Source organism: Vespula pensylvanica, chromosome 8, assembly GCF_014466175.1.
Source record: "Vespula pensylvanica isolate Volc-1 chromosome 8, ASM1446617v1, whole genome shotgun sequence".
Taxonomy (NCBI): Eukaryota; Metazoa; Arthropoda; class Insecta; order Hymenoptera; family Vespidae; genus Vespula; species Vespula pensylvanica.
This window is the reverse complement of record NC_057692.1, coordinates 6989303-7005815: the sequence shown is the minus strand read 5'-3', so window position 1 is coordinate 7005815 and position 16513 is coordinate 6989303. Positions and strand designations below refer to the sequence as shown.

Below are 16513 nucleotides of genomic sequence, written 5' to 3'. Positions count from 1 at the left end.
AGGAAAACCGATAAGGGATGGAGAACAATGACGGCGATATCAAACAATCGTCTGTTCGTCGAGTAAAAAGAGTTTGCACGAGTTCTGTGTCTGTCGGGGCAGCACCGCTAACAGTAGACTTGCAATGCCCTCGTATATTACGCGGCGAACTCAAACATAATATCCTGAAAAGCACTCGTAACTCCATTTCGTGGGTGCGCCACGAGTGTAGCTCGTACATAATCCACCGTGGATGTTTTGCACCACCTCTCTCACCCTTTCATTCTCTCTCTCTCTCTCTCTCTCTCCCTCTCTCTCTCATTCACTCACTCTCTTTCTCTCTCTCTCTCTTTCTCGCTCACTTCCTCGCGTTTGACAGATGTTTAATATTACTGCAAAGTTTCTAGCCGAGCAGTATACAGGCAATACACGCTTACGACGGATCTGCCCGACCGATTGCCTCCTCTAAACTGCATTTTACCTCACGTTTACTCCTATGCTTTGAATTTAAGAGAAAGAAAGGTATGAAGGAAAGAGAGAGGGAGAGAGAGAGAGAGAGAGAGAGAGAGAGAGAGAGAGAAAGTGCGAAACTGCAAAGCAGCTGCCAATTTTAAAGAAAAATAAAATTTCCCAAGCGAAACATTAATCATTACTGATATTCAACAATATTTTCATCGTATAAACATAGTCAAAGCATTAACGTAACATAAAAAGAACGAAGTCCTTGTATTATTCTCAATATTTTTTTCTTTTTTCGTTAACAAAATGCGCTGGAAAAAAAATATAAAATTCACAAATCTCTCCATGTAAAAATATAGAGTAATACCATTTTATATGTACCAACGGTTTATTAATTCACATTTTCACGAACCAGATACGAACATTAACGGGTTCCATGAGTTATGACATCGGTCCATTTCAACCCAACATCGGTAGTAATCCACTCTGCCAGACGAATGGCAGCAATTTCTCGATCGGGTATTTCATGCTTTTTGCACCAATGTAATTTCTTCACATACATTTCGCAGTTATTCTCACGCGACACAAGGCCATCCGTCCATGTTCCCGATAAAATTATGATAATACAATGCACAATGGGATTTCGAAGCAAGTTCGATTAACAATTATACACTTAAATTGTACATATTTAATTGTCGTTTCTCACGTACACATAATTACGTAGTTCCTGATAGAAACTGTATATCCTATTGAAATGTATTACAGTCTCACTTTAACAGCGGATGAAACAACAGTTTATATAAAATAAAAATCAGAACAAAATAGTATTGTTAATTAATATTCTGGCATTACGAAATTTCTGACTTAGAGATTATGATAGTAATTAAATATAATTAAATATAATAATAAACTATTGATAAATTAAATCATATAAATCTAAGCGATACAATTATCAATAATTGATAATTAATATTTTCTTTATTCGTAATCATACTTTATAATCAATTTCGATGAATGTAAAAATAAATATTTACATATAACGCAAATAATATATTTTGATCTAAAGAATATTAAAAATATATTGAATAAATGATTTCGGAATGACATCAGAAAAATACGTTCTTATACATAATATTAAATGGCTGGAATCATATTTCTTATTTTCAGAACGTTTGGAAAATTTGAAAAACGCAACCATCGAAGATTTTATTCGTGCCAAAAGTATTACCATGACGTAATTCTGACGTTGGACATAGATAATTGACAAATAACCTGGATACAGACTTTATCTAGTAAACTTTCGATAAGTTTTGACCAGGCTACACGTATCCAACACGCATAAATAACGTTCAGAAAAGCGGAGAAACTTTTCAAATTACGACATCGCCGTATACTGACGTTAAGAGAAAGACAGGATTTAAGTGGGAAAGAAAAAGAAGGACGCCGAAAACTAACGTGCGATTGATGAAGATGCACTGCCTATTCTTAGTTGATACGAAAATAAGAGATGGCAAGACGAATGAATTCTAAAAATAGAGAATTTATTTCTTCGCTTCTTTCGACAATGTAACTCAGCTAGACTCTGAACTTCATCTATATCAACGATAACATTTCTACTTCTTTCTTGTTCCATTCAATGAATCTCGATTGTTTTTCTTTCAGATTATAAATTCAATTAGATTAATGTTTTATTATCATATTTTATTGAATGAAAAACAATATCTATTGATAAATACTTGCGATAGCCAATAAAGATATTTCAACATTATAGTACAACATTGCATTATACAGTAGAATTACATAAAATATTTGTAGTTCTCATTTGCATTGTATATCTATCAAGAATTAATGGATAAGAGTTATCAAAAAGTTAAAATAAAAGTATAGGCTAATGAATATGAAACTAAATAATGAAATATTCAACACCTGATATATATATATATATATATATATATATATATATATATATATAAGTACATTAGATAATATTCGTTAGAAAAGACTATGACACAGACTTGCGGAAATATTTTATTAAGTATATTGTGACTAAACGGAAAAGAAGTTCGATAGCTGTAAGAATGAATTTGATCATTGGTTTGACGTTATTCTTCATCGTTTGGACAACGCAACGCACCTTGGTAAATAGTAAAAAATTACTTATCATTGTGCCTTCACCACTTTATAGTCATCAAATTGCATATCAATCTTTATGGAGGAAACTTCACGAACGTGGACACGAGCTTGTGATTCTAACTCTAAATGCGATTAAAGATCCAAACTTGACGAATTACACAGAAATCAATTATAATGTTAATTATGGACAGTTAGAGAAAATATTAGATATGAAACTAAACAGAAGATTTACAGAAATGGAATTGAGTGAGCTTCTAGATAATATCCGTCATAATATTACAGAAGAACTATTAAAGCTTCCAAATATTCAACAATTATTTGTATCTACGAGCAATGAGAAATTCGATGCAGTTATTGTGGAGACTATATCATCTCCGATTTTCTATTTACTTGCTCAAAAATTCAGTGCTCCTTTGATAGGTAAGACGTTGAATATAATATCGGCCAATGAATTGTTTTAATTAATTTATAAAATAATTATATAATCATAATTTTCATAGGTATTACGTCAACACAGTTACGTAATCTTGAACGATATTTGTTGGGAAGTCCAATATTGCCATCGCATCTTTCGAATTGGGAAATAGAGAATATCTCAACTAATGCACAGTTCTTGCAAAGACTGAAAAATTTCATAGACACCTATTATTACATGTATTATTGGTTTTATACCTTCGTTCCTATTCAACAAATGATAGCGCGCAAATATTTAGGAGATAATGTACCCAGTATCATCGAGGCTGGACAAAATATGAGCCTTGTCCTCGCCAGTTCTCACATGATAAATTTATATTCCCGACCAGAGATACCCAATGTTGTTTATTATAATGGTGGTCATATTTCCAAAATACCGCCAAGTTTGCCCACGGTACGAATCTGATATAAAATTTATAAAAAATATCTTTGCATTATTTGAAAATATATTATTTACAATTAAAGAAATTCGAAACAAATAGATCGATCAAGACTTTTCACTTTGTCTGGTGAATTTATTTTGTACGTTTTATTAGCATTAATATTAATATTACTATTACTATTTAATACTACTCAATTACTTTTTATTTACTAATTGAAAATGCATATTTGCTTTTAGGATTTACGTGAATTTCTTGACAATGCTACAAACGGATTTATATACATAAGCTTTGGTTCAACAATAAAATATAACTATTTAAAAGAAAATACAAAAACACTACTTACGAATGTACTTTCTAAGTTACCTTGGCCAATAGTATGGTCGCGAAGTGATGCAGATAGCATTAAAAATTTCTCGTATCACCTCGGTAAAATATTCATTTCAAAGTGGGTTCCTCAGCAAGGCATTTTGGGTAAAATAAACGTGGTATACAATAAGAAAAAATATTGTAGAGACACGAGAATAATAAAAAATAAAACAATAATATCACAAGAATTTTTATGTGGATTCTCTACATAGTAAATGGTAAAAAAAGTATGTAATAATTCATTTTTCCTTCTCTTGTAGCTCACCCCAATATTAAATTATTTATATATCAAGGTGGCCTTCAAAGTACCGAAGAAGCTATACACTATGGTGTCCCACTAATAGGAATACCAATAGTATTCGACCAACATTATAACGTAAAAAAAATAGTAACTTTCGGTGTTGCGAAATATCTTCATCTGGCTAATATGACCGAAGAAATATTTCACGATTCAATTTATGATATGTTTAATAATATCGAAAAGTAACTATTAATATCATTTAAACTCATATGTAAATATTTTTATAGAGAAACTTAAACAAAAAAATTGTTATTTTAGATACAAAGAAAAAATGTTGGAGCTTCAGCGCATCGTCAAGGACGTTCCTTACAATTCAGTGGAAAATGCTGTGTGGTGGATCGAATATGTTATACGTAATAAAGGAACTCCATATTTACAACTTAACGAAAAATATATATCGTACTACCAACGATATGATATAGATATTATCATATTCTTATCAATATTCATTACTCTTTTAATCATTCTTTTATTATATATTACATTAAAAATCTTCTCGTATATAATAAAGCACAATACATTCATAAAAGAGAAACTTTCTTAATGTAACAACTAATATAATTTAAAAAATATAATCTATAATCAATATAAACGTTATATTATATTATGACTTAATTTTGTATTAATATGTATATTTTAATAGATTCTTACTCATCTTGAAATATTATTAATTTTTCTGTTAATGTTTTTATTTTTACTTGACTAAGTCTTTGCAAATTACTAATTAATGCAAATTACTGACCAGATAATTATTTAATTTAGATTTTCCAGTTCTAATTGAAAATTAAAAAAATCTTTCCTTTAAGTCGATAAAAATGAAAATAAAAAAGTTATTTTTTATCGAAACAACAGCGAACGATAATTTTGAAGATATCTTATATATCGATTTTTTAATGCACTACGATTTATGACGAGCAAAATTGGCGAAACAGAATATCATCGGATATCTAAAATTGAAAGACCATAGAGAGAATTCGACGTTGTAATCGTGAAGTTAATAACAGGTTCTTGAATTTACCTCTACCAAGCACATACAAATGCCCTGTGATGTGGTAGATTATTCTAAACAATCGAAGGAAAATTACATCGTAGATACGGTAATACAGAGAACTTTATTCGATGTATCTCACGAGGAATTCAATTCATGATTGGGCTTCTGTCTATCCCCTTGCCAGTCTACGTTATATCGTTATTACTATTCTACCTGCAAATGCATGGTCTATTTCCTATCTCGAAGCTATCCACGATGAGAATTTCGTACGTGACGATAATGATAAAATGACATAAAACTATGGTGCAATTAAAAAGTCATTATCCTTAATTTAATTTTATCTCAACGTGTATGGCATTAAATGCAATTGTTCGATAAATTTTACTGCGATTACAATCTTCCACGAACTTTCTATACGAAATAAAAATAATCCTATATAAATAAAAATAATATATATATATATATATATGAGAAAGAAAAAAAAAACATTTTTCTCCAAAATCTCTACCGAAGGGGAAAACAAAAGATAAATTCTAACAGGTTTACTCCTTGGGCAATTTTTGTTAGACTTCGAGTTTCGACTTAGTCATTCCCATAGGAAAGAATGTAGACGGGAGCTTTGAGGAAATTCTACGAATTCTTTAGAGCTTTGCGGTAATACTATCCAGGAGGATGCGAAACGTTACTTCCGCAACGTGGTATCCTTTAACCGCTACTAGTCAGAAAGCAGATTCCTTTCCTTTTCGTGCTTAGCGGTAACGTTTCGCTTCTTTTCTTCATCCCAAATAACGCGAGCAAACATATATCTTTTCATAGATACGTATGTAGTTACCACCAACATTATTAAATGTTACAAATGAGATATAAAAACTACGAATGAATCCATTTTACTCGATAGTATAGATTCAACCACGATCTAACCAAATTAATTTTACGAAGTGAAAGATAAATTTTAACGCAGAAAAATCGATAACCGATTGATCCAATTGAAATTCGATGAGGGATCTTGAAATAGAAATTTTCGAAGCAGGTGGTCACGAGACGAGAGATTTCATCTACGCGGTGTGATAGGAGGATAAAAATAACAATGACTGGTGGAAAGAGAATTTGCTATCGACAGTGTAGAGAAAACATCGATAGTTCCAAGGAAAAACATCATCCTTCGATCACGTTCACCCAAGCAACGAGAGTGTGGGAGATAGAGATGCTGAAGAAGAGAGATAGCGAGGAAAGAAGATGATTGTTGTGTGTGTCTATGTGTAAAGGAAATAGAGATAGTGAGAGTGAACAGGTCTATATTGCAACGTGAAAACGCGTCGTCTTTCGGTAACCGTACTCTCAAAGTGTTCTGGACTCATCAGCTAGGGTAACACCCAGCTTACACGTAGCGCCTGACTTAACCCGAGCTTCTCTAGAATCTCGAGGAAACTTTCACGAAGTAGATTACCCGCGATACCTATCCAAGGTGCACGTACTCTAGCAGAGCCTGTCTTCAAATCTACCGACGTACAACTCCTCTTCCTCCTCCTCTTTCTCCTATCTCCTTTACCTCTGTCTCTTTCGTTCCATTTCTAGATAGAGATCGTTATTCAAATTGCAATATTTCTATGCACGTATATATGTATACGCGTGTACAATCTATGAAGTGGAAACTAACGAAATAATCTCATACATGATTCTAGGAATAATAATTTTTATAATATTTTCCTTTTCTTTAAAATACATAAAATGTAAATGCGAAACATCTAACCTCACGAAAAGTTTCATATTTCATGAGAATTTTATATTTCACTTTTCACGATATCGTGATCATAATAAACTCTCTTGGGTCGTGTCTAAAAGTCGGATCACGCATATAAATTGAAATCATATGGCAAGCAATAAGGATCGAAGATCCTACGAAGTATTCGAAGGAAGTTCGATAAGGGAAAATAATAAAGATCAAATTTATGAAGAGCTAATCAAAGAGTGAAAATAATAGGGAGAGAATTAACAGGAGATATCGGTTATACATATAGAAAGGAAAGGCGTGTTCGTGGCATTCTATGTCGGCAAAGTTTCTCCTTTGCCTTAGCATGCGATGCGTAATGCATTATGTAAGATTTGAAGGGAAGGTTGGCGCCTAGCTGTCTCTCTGTTTGTCCGATGTAGCGTCACGACACGTTCTCATCTTGATGACTAAACCATATAGCGTCGTCTCATGGCAATACGACGAATGTTTCGTCCCAAATGTAATATTCGGCTATTTTATCGTATTCAGTTTTCTCATGTTTTCTTCCCTTCTTCCTTTTATTATATAATAAATTCCCTTGATATTTCAAAAGTTTAATTAACTAAATTAAATTTATTTAATTTGCAAATTAATTCGACAAATATCGAAAATTGTATACGCAATGTACGTATACCACATATAATATGTAAAACGCACAACCAAACGGAGAAATTGGAAACGTAACACCATGGAAAATTGCTTGTAACATAGCATCTATTTATCGACTGCTTTGGTAACTAGTTACAGTAAAGTTTTTCTCTTTTTCTCGAATTACATTGAAATTTAATGAAAATTCTCTAGATTGATACTTGCTCTATAATTGTGTTATTCTATCTAAAAAATCGATAATTATCCTGTTAGAAATACAAATAAATTTATCTCATTGATTCAATGAATTTTAGTCCAATGTAAAATAAAAAATTAAACGCTCTTATTAGCTAATTAATTTTATTTAATATAATATAATAATATATTCAAAAAACTTTATGAATGTTGTAAATAAAGTTAGTAAGTACAAAGTAAAAATATCATTATAGGAATAAACATTTTTATTTATTTACAACTCCTTCCAAATTTCATAACATCTAAGATAGACATGTCAAACATGAAGAGATGGAGTCTACGGAGCGATCAGCACGCTTCTGTTCGAGCCGATCGGCGTGCCGATGAAGCACCTTAGTGCGAGCTTCCACACGTGCAAGACGTGTTTCATAACACTCTAGGTGTATGTTATGCAGGCATTCGATACAGTATGGTCTATTGTATAACTTGCAACTGGCTCGACAAACCTTCGACTTGGTGTACCATGCCAATGTATATTTTTTACAGAATCCATGCCAGACATCTTACGGTTGGATTCTCACGATAGTACCCTAGAAGCAAATCCAATACAATCAAATCCAATCAAATAAGTACTCTTCAATCGTAAGAAGAATGAACGGCATCTTTATACACTTTCAATTTAATAATACTTCAGATACTAGCATAACTTTTTCTGATTTTTATCGTTTATTATACTACCGATTTTTGTTCTTTCTTTTATATAATTTGCATCTTACAACAACGAAAGGAAAAATATTTACGTACTTTGTGGTAAAAATTCATCTGAAAATAAAATAAAATTCCAAAAAACTACATCATCTACAAGAGAACTAGCAAATGAAAACGTTTTGTGAACAATCAAAAGCCATCTCCTAAGCGTATATTTAACGACGCCAACGATATCCTCTAAAAATAAACGGAAAGGTTTTTTCAGTGTAATCTGGTGAAAGCACGATCCTAACATAATCGTCGCCTCGCGTATCGCATAAAACTCTCTTCGGTAATTTTTATGTGCTTGGATAAAATGTTTGTTACCGGATACATATTTCACAATTTTATGATACTCTTTTATTATATCTTCTCGGTTCACTTCGATGAGAGATCTTTTATAAAAAAATTTATCGAGAAATTCTGTCTGTTCGTTGTGAAAAAAAAAAATATCAAACAAATTTTTCCTGATAATAATTCTCCTGTTATCTTGATAACTGTTCGATCGTGCCATGTGTTTTACGTTATTAAAATTTTCCAACATCTTTAATGATTCGTTAATATCGCTAATATATTCACATAAAATCATTGATAATTTATATATAATTGTATATTTATAGTTATATAACTATGTATTACATCTCTCTCTCTCTCTCTCTCTCTCTCTCTCTCTCTCTCTCTCTCTCTCTCTCTCTCTCTTGCTCTCTTTCTCATTTTTTCCTCTATCTGTTTTTTTCCATCTCTGCCTATTTTTTTCTTTTATCTTTCGATCGAATTATCCTCATAGCCAGCAGCACGTTCGAACGAGAGCCGAATGTATTTTCCTCGAAATTGGATCGGCCGAGTTTGTTCATGAGGAAGCAAATGTTTCGGTGCATGACCAGAGCAAACAGTTTGTTCGCGGCTATGCTTCGCACGATCCGCGTAATGCTTTTAATTTCTACGTACTCTGCTTTTCTTGTCATTGAAACGAACCGAGGAAAACACACTTCCCGTGGAAAATAAAATTTTCAAACGATCCTCAAAATCAAGAGCGAAGCAAACTTGCCTTCGAAAACTCGACTATCCCATATCATCTAACAATACTCAAAATACGTGAATGAAGTTCCGAATTTCGATGTCCTTTATTAACGTTTCTTTATTCGGACGATTTGCGTTACTCTATACAATATGTGAAAGAGAAAATCAAATGAAATATTTCGAAACGATCGAATAAATATATTACATGGGAAAAAGAAAGTAATACAGCAATAAGAAATAATTTCACGTTATTAAAATCGATAACAGGTATATCTATGCACACAAAATATGTAGATCTTCGATGTAATGCCTTCAAAATGATTAAACAAAAATGAACATCTTATTTCTCATGTGTGATATCATATTCGAAAACATTCCCTAGAAAAACATATAAAAATATCATTTGTTTTTCATATGGACATCCTACGAAAGGGACAACCATTGCAAAATAACAAGAGAACTTGAATTGAAGATCGAAAGGAAGGATTCGCGGGTGAAGCAGAATGATAAAAGGCGTAGGACCAACTAGCAGGTGTCACGTAAATCGTACGTGTTACTTCATACGACGAAGAAAACGTTCCTTCGTTCCTTTCGTACTTTTAACATGTTCCACACGTTGAAGATGGTAAGTACACGCACGTGATGCCACGAGGAAAATATAAAACCGCACGAAATTGTTGCTCCCTTGACGGAAATAGCGTTCGTCTTGCTTCTGGAATTTGGGACGTTTTGCGACGTTCATTATTCAGTGGCGGTCTCACTTAAACGTACCACGTATCTCTCGTGACGTATATGACCGTACACAGAACATAAGTTTTCATGGCGACGAGTATATTTAATACATTTTTTTTTTTATGCGAGACCGAATATTACGTCATATTACGATTCATTTTATAAATAAATATTTTAATTAACTTGTTACGTTTCTTTTCTTACGGAATACCCAATTCGTTCGAAAAATTGTTATAAATATAAATAAAACAAATTCATGACTGCAATAAAACTAGAAGATCAAAATTGTATTCCCCCTTTTATCGTATTACTATAAAAGTGAAATTCACGAATCTTTTAAATTCCATTTTTCAAGTTGAATTCAATAAAACGATATCTTTCCTTAAAAAAGCTGTTTTCGCGTATTGCAAAAATATACGAGTAATAAATCGAAGAACTCGAAAAGTAATAAATGCTGTCAAAAATAAGAAAAAAGGAAAAGAAAAAAAAACATTTCGACAAGGCTTCGCATCGCAGAACTATAAATATTTACCGAATGACACTCGTCTTTCCCCCGTTTCGATTTTCGTTCTCTCTTTGCCATTACTTTTACATTTTGAAAGATCCTGAATAACACTAGACAGGATAAGTATTCAAAAATATAGGTATACGTAAGGAAGAAACCCCTTACATGCCATTTCCCTTTCTTTCTCTTTCTTTCCTTCTTTCTTTCTTTCTTTTTTCCTTTCTTCCTTTCTTCCTTTCTTTCTTTCTTACAGACGTAAGAGAAAATATTTTTGATCCGTTAAAATTTTCTAGGCAAGAAGCATTTCTACTTCTGTTTTCTAAAATTCTATCTCTTTCGTGAAACAATATAATCCGCAAGTTAGAATATTGCAAAAACAGAAACAGAGGATTACACTTCTCCAGAACAATTTCTTCGAATACGAGATCCCTGCTTGAGACTTTAGACGGTAAACAAAACGATGGATTATTCGGAACCTACCTGTATTATGTAGTACATATATACAATGTAAAACTGGTAATAAGAAAACAGTCGAAGGATTATCTTTTGTGTAGCGTTAAGTGATTCAGGATAGAAAAGAGAGAAGGGGAGATAGAGATAGAGAGATAGAAAGAGAGAAAAAGATAAAGAGAACAAGAAAGAGAAAGAGAGAGTTATAAAAGAAAAATGCGACGTTTAATGCGTTTAAACTCGCAGGATGAAATACGATTCGTACTTGGCACAAAGGCTTTTCGAAATGTAAGCGGAATATCCTTGAAACTTCATGCATCGTAATTATATTGTGTACATTTTACTTTTCTTCGTTTCTTTTTTAACTTTCATTTCGTATTAAAATCTTCATAAAAGTCTATAATGTATTTAAATAGTTTTCCATCGTGATAATAATTTAACTCGTTTTTTCAACCACTTCTTGCGAAACACTTCAAAGTGGATCGCTCAAAAACGATCCTACATCCTACAAGTTCAATCTCCAAGATGGCGGAACGCTCAATTAATTCTCAGCTCGAACAATGAACAGGACAAGACGAAGGAACAAGACAATTCGTGCTGCGGAAGCTATCGTGAGGTCAGTACGGCACCTGATGTTCCGGAGTTTGCTACCGATTCACTCACACGTATTCTCACGAACGTATAACCCCGTGGAATTTCCTAGCCAACAATGCGCTCTCGACCCCTTGTTTTCTATCCACAGCTGATACGTTACACCGAATCGACCGCAGTGATCGATCCTCGAAACGCGAATGCTAATTATTCCGGTGGTCCTCGCTCGTGCTTTCTAATCATTCGTAAAGCTCAATTATGCATTCTGCTTTATGGCCAGCCGAGTAACCGGTCACGTTCTCTATTCTGATGTATTACTTCACAACCGAATGCGTTTTCTCAATCATTTCTATATATTCAAAGAGAATCGTCAAATTTCTGAAACAATCGAACGAATTTAATACTTTTAAATTCAACCCCAATCAATTTTCACTTTACGATCTCGATCAATAAATCTTATTCTATAAGATTATATATTTAATTTTAATCAATTATACATTGATGAGTTTTTCTGAAAATTTCTCTTGTAAATATCTATTCATGTATTTTCTAACGTTAAGTAAGTAAATACATACGTAAATGAGTGTAATAAATCTTTGATTAATCGTTGGTCAGTGAACGATCGTTCGGTCAATTATCACGAACCCCAATTAAACGTCGTATACTCTCGAGTCGTGTTCCGAGAGGCACCATTTCGTCACCATTTGGTCATACATATATATCTAGAAACTACCATCCATACCATTGCAAAGCGAATCGATCGATTCTCTCCAAATTACCACGTGATTTTCCATAAATTACGCGCACTCATGCGAAACAAATAGGAGCGTGAACCACAGAACGATACGCCTCGCATAACGCCAAATTAAAAACAATTGGAAATTCTTTCAGTGACAAATTTATATCCGATCATAAGCTATCACGCGTACGTTCTCTTTCATTATGGGGAGAAAACAGAATTGACTTTATTTTTTTACACTATAATCGTCCTATTTCGACTTTAAATTTTTCATAAAGAATTCCCATGAAAACATCGTAAATACATATTTTCTTCTAAAACTCGGAGCCTTAAATATTAAAAGAAAAAAAGAAAGAAATTATTTACCGATTAAAATATTTAACTTACCATACGATCAATGTTTTCCGAGTTTGTTGGATCATCGTGATCAAAAAGTGATAGTCATCGTTAGTAAAATCAACTGAAAATAATGTATGTCGACGTATCGATGCAGTTATCAGTTTGTCGGATACGCGTTATCGTCTGGTCTAGTAATTTAACGTAATATAGGTGCAAAATTCGCGTCCCACGAGATACACGGTCGAACGAGTGTAAACGTTAATTACGTCGATGACAGAGTAACACCGAGATGGAGAGAGAGAGACAGGGTGAGAGAGAGAGAGAGAGAGAGAGAAAGGGAGAGGTGGAAGGAGGATAAAGTTACGACGTTTACATCGACCGAGATCGTTTATATCGTTTTATGCTCATTATTCATCGCCGTGTCGTGTCCCTTCGAAATCATCCTTTTTTCTAAATAGCATATATACCCTGATGACGTACATTCATAAACGAGCTTTTTCCAACATTATTCTCTCTCCCTTTCTTCCTCTCTTTCCCTCTCTTTTAATTTCTCTTGTTTCATGCGCCAAACGTACGTACAAATTAATTCGAAGGATAATAACAAGCAGCATTTGGCGCTTCGCAATTCGGGCGAAGCGTTGCTCTTGTTAGCACAACCGATCCAAAACCTATGCGGTATGTGGCGGCACAGAGCCGGCTCGATTTTGGTGAAATGCTCGTCCACGTGCGTGTATGTAATCGAATTGGAGTTTCGAATTCGGTAGAAAAATTTTCGAAAAATACGAGCCACATACGGATTGAGAGTTAGGAAGGGAGAAATAGAAAGGGAGAGGATAGAGGAGATAATATCGATGCAAAGCATCGATTCGTCGATTTTCACTACATTCATTCTCATAACCTTTACGATGCGCGAAAATCGAGCTGCGGTAGGTTCTTGTCGAGTGCACCAAGCGTAATATGGTTTCCTCTTGTATTATGCAAGCTCCATGGCACTAATGGTCGTCGCATGAGCGAGATTAATTAATTTTATTCCAAATAATATTATGATAGTATTAACGAAGATATATGTATTTCAATGAGTAGCTATACGAGACTTCTCGGAGAATGATTCTCACGTGTCTATCTACGGATATTTCATTTCAAATGGATGAACTTTTATATTTCTTTTAAGTTCTCTTGAATTTCATCGTAAAAAAAATTCGCCACTTTATCGGACGAGATCGTCAATTTGTTTTAACGCTCGATGCGATGTCACAACGTCGAAGATGCAAAATTTTCCATACAAAAAATATTTCGACGACATAACAGAGGTCCGTTAACTCTTGCAAATCCTCGATGTTACCTTGTAACGACGTTGACACGAGTTCTTTGCGTTACGTGACATTCCACGTTAACGCTCGCGCACGTTGGGATTTTATCATCGATGCTTCTCTTGGAAAAAGAAAAAAAGAAGATGAATTCTTCCTCTTTTTTATTTTTTCAGCTTTTTCTTTTTTTTTACGATATACCTTCGTTCCTTTCGACGCGATCGTTATCGTATACTTTTATTATCGACAATCAATATATGTATTGCTAATAGATAGGAACGATCCTTCTGAAAAAAAATGTCTATTGAAGGAGAAATAATTATTTTATGAAAGCCTTCACGATAGTTACTGGTAAATTGGATTACGATTGCCTTAATTTTTATATATATTTTAAGATCGTATTCATATCAATTACCACGATAACAATTAGATGCTGAATCTGATCTCTGAATAGATCGTTGAATAGATCTCTGAAGTATAAATCATTTCGATAGGTTTTGATACTCGAACGCATTGCGAATATTTCGAAATATTTCAATGGATAATGAAAACTGAATGCGTTCGCCGGAAGAGATCGCTTGTTATTCATCTCATTGTAAATTTAAGCTGGCAATTTTCCACGAAGGATGAAATTCATGTAACGAAACGAATACCATATCTATTCTTCCGAGTGATTTTGGCTTCTCGATGTTAAACGTGCTCGCAACGAAGTCGTACAGAAAAAGAAGAGAAAAAGAATTTACGAAATAACTTTAGGAATAGACGCACGGTGAGAGAGAGAGAGAGAGAGAGAGAGAGAGAGAGAGAGAGAGAGAGAGAGACAAGAAGCCATCTTGAAAAAACTAGTATCCATTAAAAAATAATGCAGTCCATGACAGAGTAAAAAAAATTTTCTTCTTCATTTTTTGAACATTGCTAGTTGCGTAGTTACAAAACATTGACATTATAATTTCTATAAAATTTAACTCACTTTCTTTCTTTCTACATTTTTCTCTCCCTTTACCCTCTGTTAATATATTTCTAATTCATCATCTTGTATAATACAACAAAAACAGTGCGTACGCAGTTTAATTACGGAACTTTGAATCTTTCACAATGCCCTTATTCCCTTTTCTCAGTAAAATGTTAGATGCTCACGAATTTAAACCTTTCACTGGTTCTTTTTAATTCTTCTCTCTCACGTTTTCGTGTCCCTTTCTCTCTACACCCCCCCCCTCTCTCTCTCTCTCTCTGTCTCTGTCTCTCTCTCTCTCTCTTTCTCTCTTTCTCTCTCTCTTTCTAGCTTTTTCTCTTCAGAGCCAACGTGAACTCTGGAGGCCCATTGCGTCTCATCAACGGACAATGCCCGAGATAAAATATTAATACCGGCCGAATATGTAATATTCATGACCCCCGACACCAGTCCAACCCCTTCGTCGTTTTCCTGTAGAATCTACCGATGTACTTGTGTTTCGTTTTACTGCGATGCGGACATTCGAGATCACAGAAAGAGAATCGAGAGGGTGAAGGATGCAAGAAAGGGACGAAGCAAAGCGTATTGTTAGATTTTACTAAGATCGAAATCTTTAGGGAACGTTTAATGAAAAGGATATATACCGGCAAAAGAAATAAAATAATTATGAAGGATATATTTCACTTTGATAAGTTGATCGAAAAAGTATGAATTGAACAATACTTTAGAAATATTATATACGTATATACATGTAAAATAGCATCGTGATATATAACGAAAATGGAGGAGAAATGTATTCCGTGAAAAAGGAAAATAAATAAATATAAATATAAGTTGAAAACGTCCCAAGAAATTTCTCTAACGTTATCAATATAATTTTGTGAAATCTCTTTTTCCAATAAATTGTATAAAAAAGAAAGATGGAATAAAAATTGCATACGCTAGATAACGTGTGTCCCCGGTGTGCAGTAATCACTCTTGAAATCCTTTGTGTAACCGGAAGAGAAAGAGAGAGAAAGAGAGAAAAAGAAACGAATAGAAGGGATGCAGGAAGGATGCAAGGTGGTCGCTCGAATGTCCAGTCGGAGAATCCTCCTAGGATAGAACTCGTTAGTCCTTTCACGACAGACTTATGGCACCCAAGACCGTTCCCGTTCACAGAAGTTACACCGTCCCAGCCAAACTCCGGCAAGGATCTTCACTTCCTTCCGTTCAAATTGCATCAGCAGCGTCTTCACCGATCAGACTTTCTTTTTCATTGCTCCAGAAATTTCGAAACGTCTTCCTGTCGAGAAATAAGAAATAAAACCGTTTCTCTTTCTCACTATCCAATGAAATCCCTAAAGAGAGATCTCTAACGTCAACAAATTCTTATCATTTTATCTCCCAATGATTATCCGTCCTTTTTTAAAATATAAATTATTATTCCAATTAAAACTAAATTTGAATGATCTTGAAAAATTGAAACTTTAGATTCAATCATATTAGATA

General features: G+C 33.7%; 1 protein-coding gene across 1 annotated transcript; it reads left to right on the top strand.

Annotated features, from left to right (window-relative positions):
• Positions 1-2452: 2452 nt before the first annotated feature.
• LOC122631159 (UDP-glycosyltransferase UGT5-like) lies at positions 2453-4639 on the top strand. Its single transcript, XM_043816482.1, has 5 exons — positions 2453-2991; positions 3072-3439; positions 3665-3899; positions 4055-4277; positions 4354-4639. Exons 1-5 carry the CDS (start codon positions 2517-2519, stop codon positions 4637-4639), a joined length of 1587 nt encoding a protein of 528 aa, XP_043672417.1. The 5' UTR covers positions 2453-2516.
• Positions 4640-16513: the final 11874 nt, after the last annotated feature.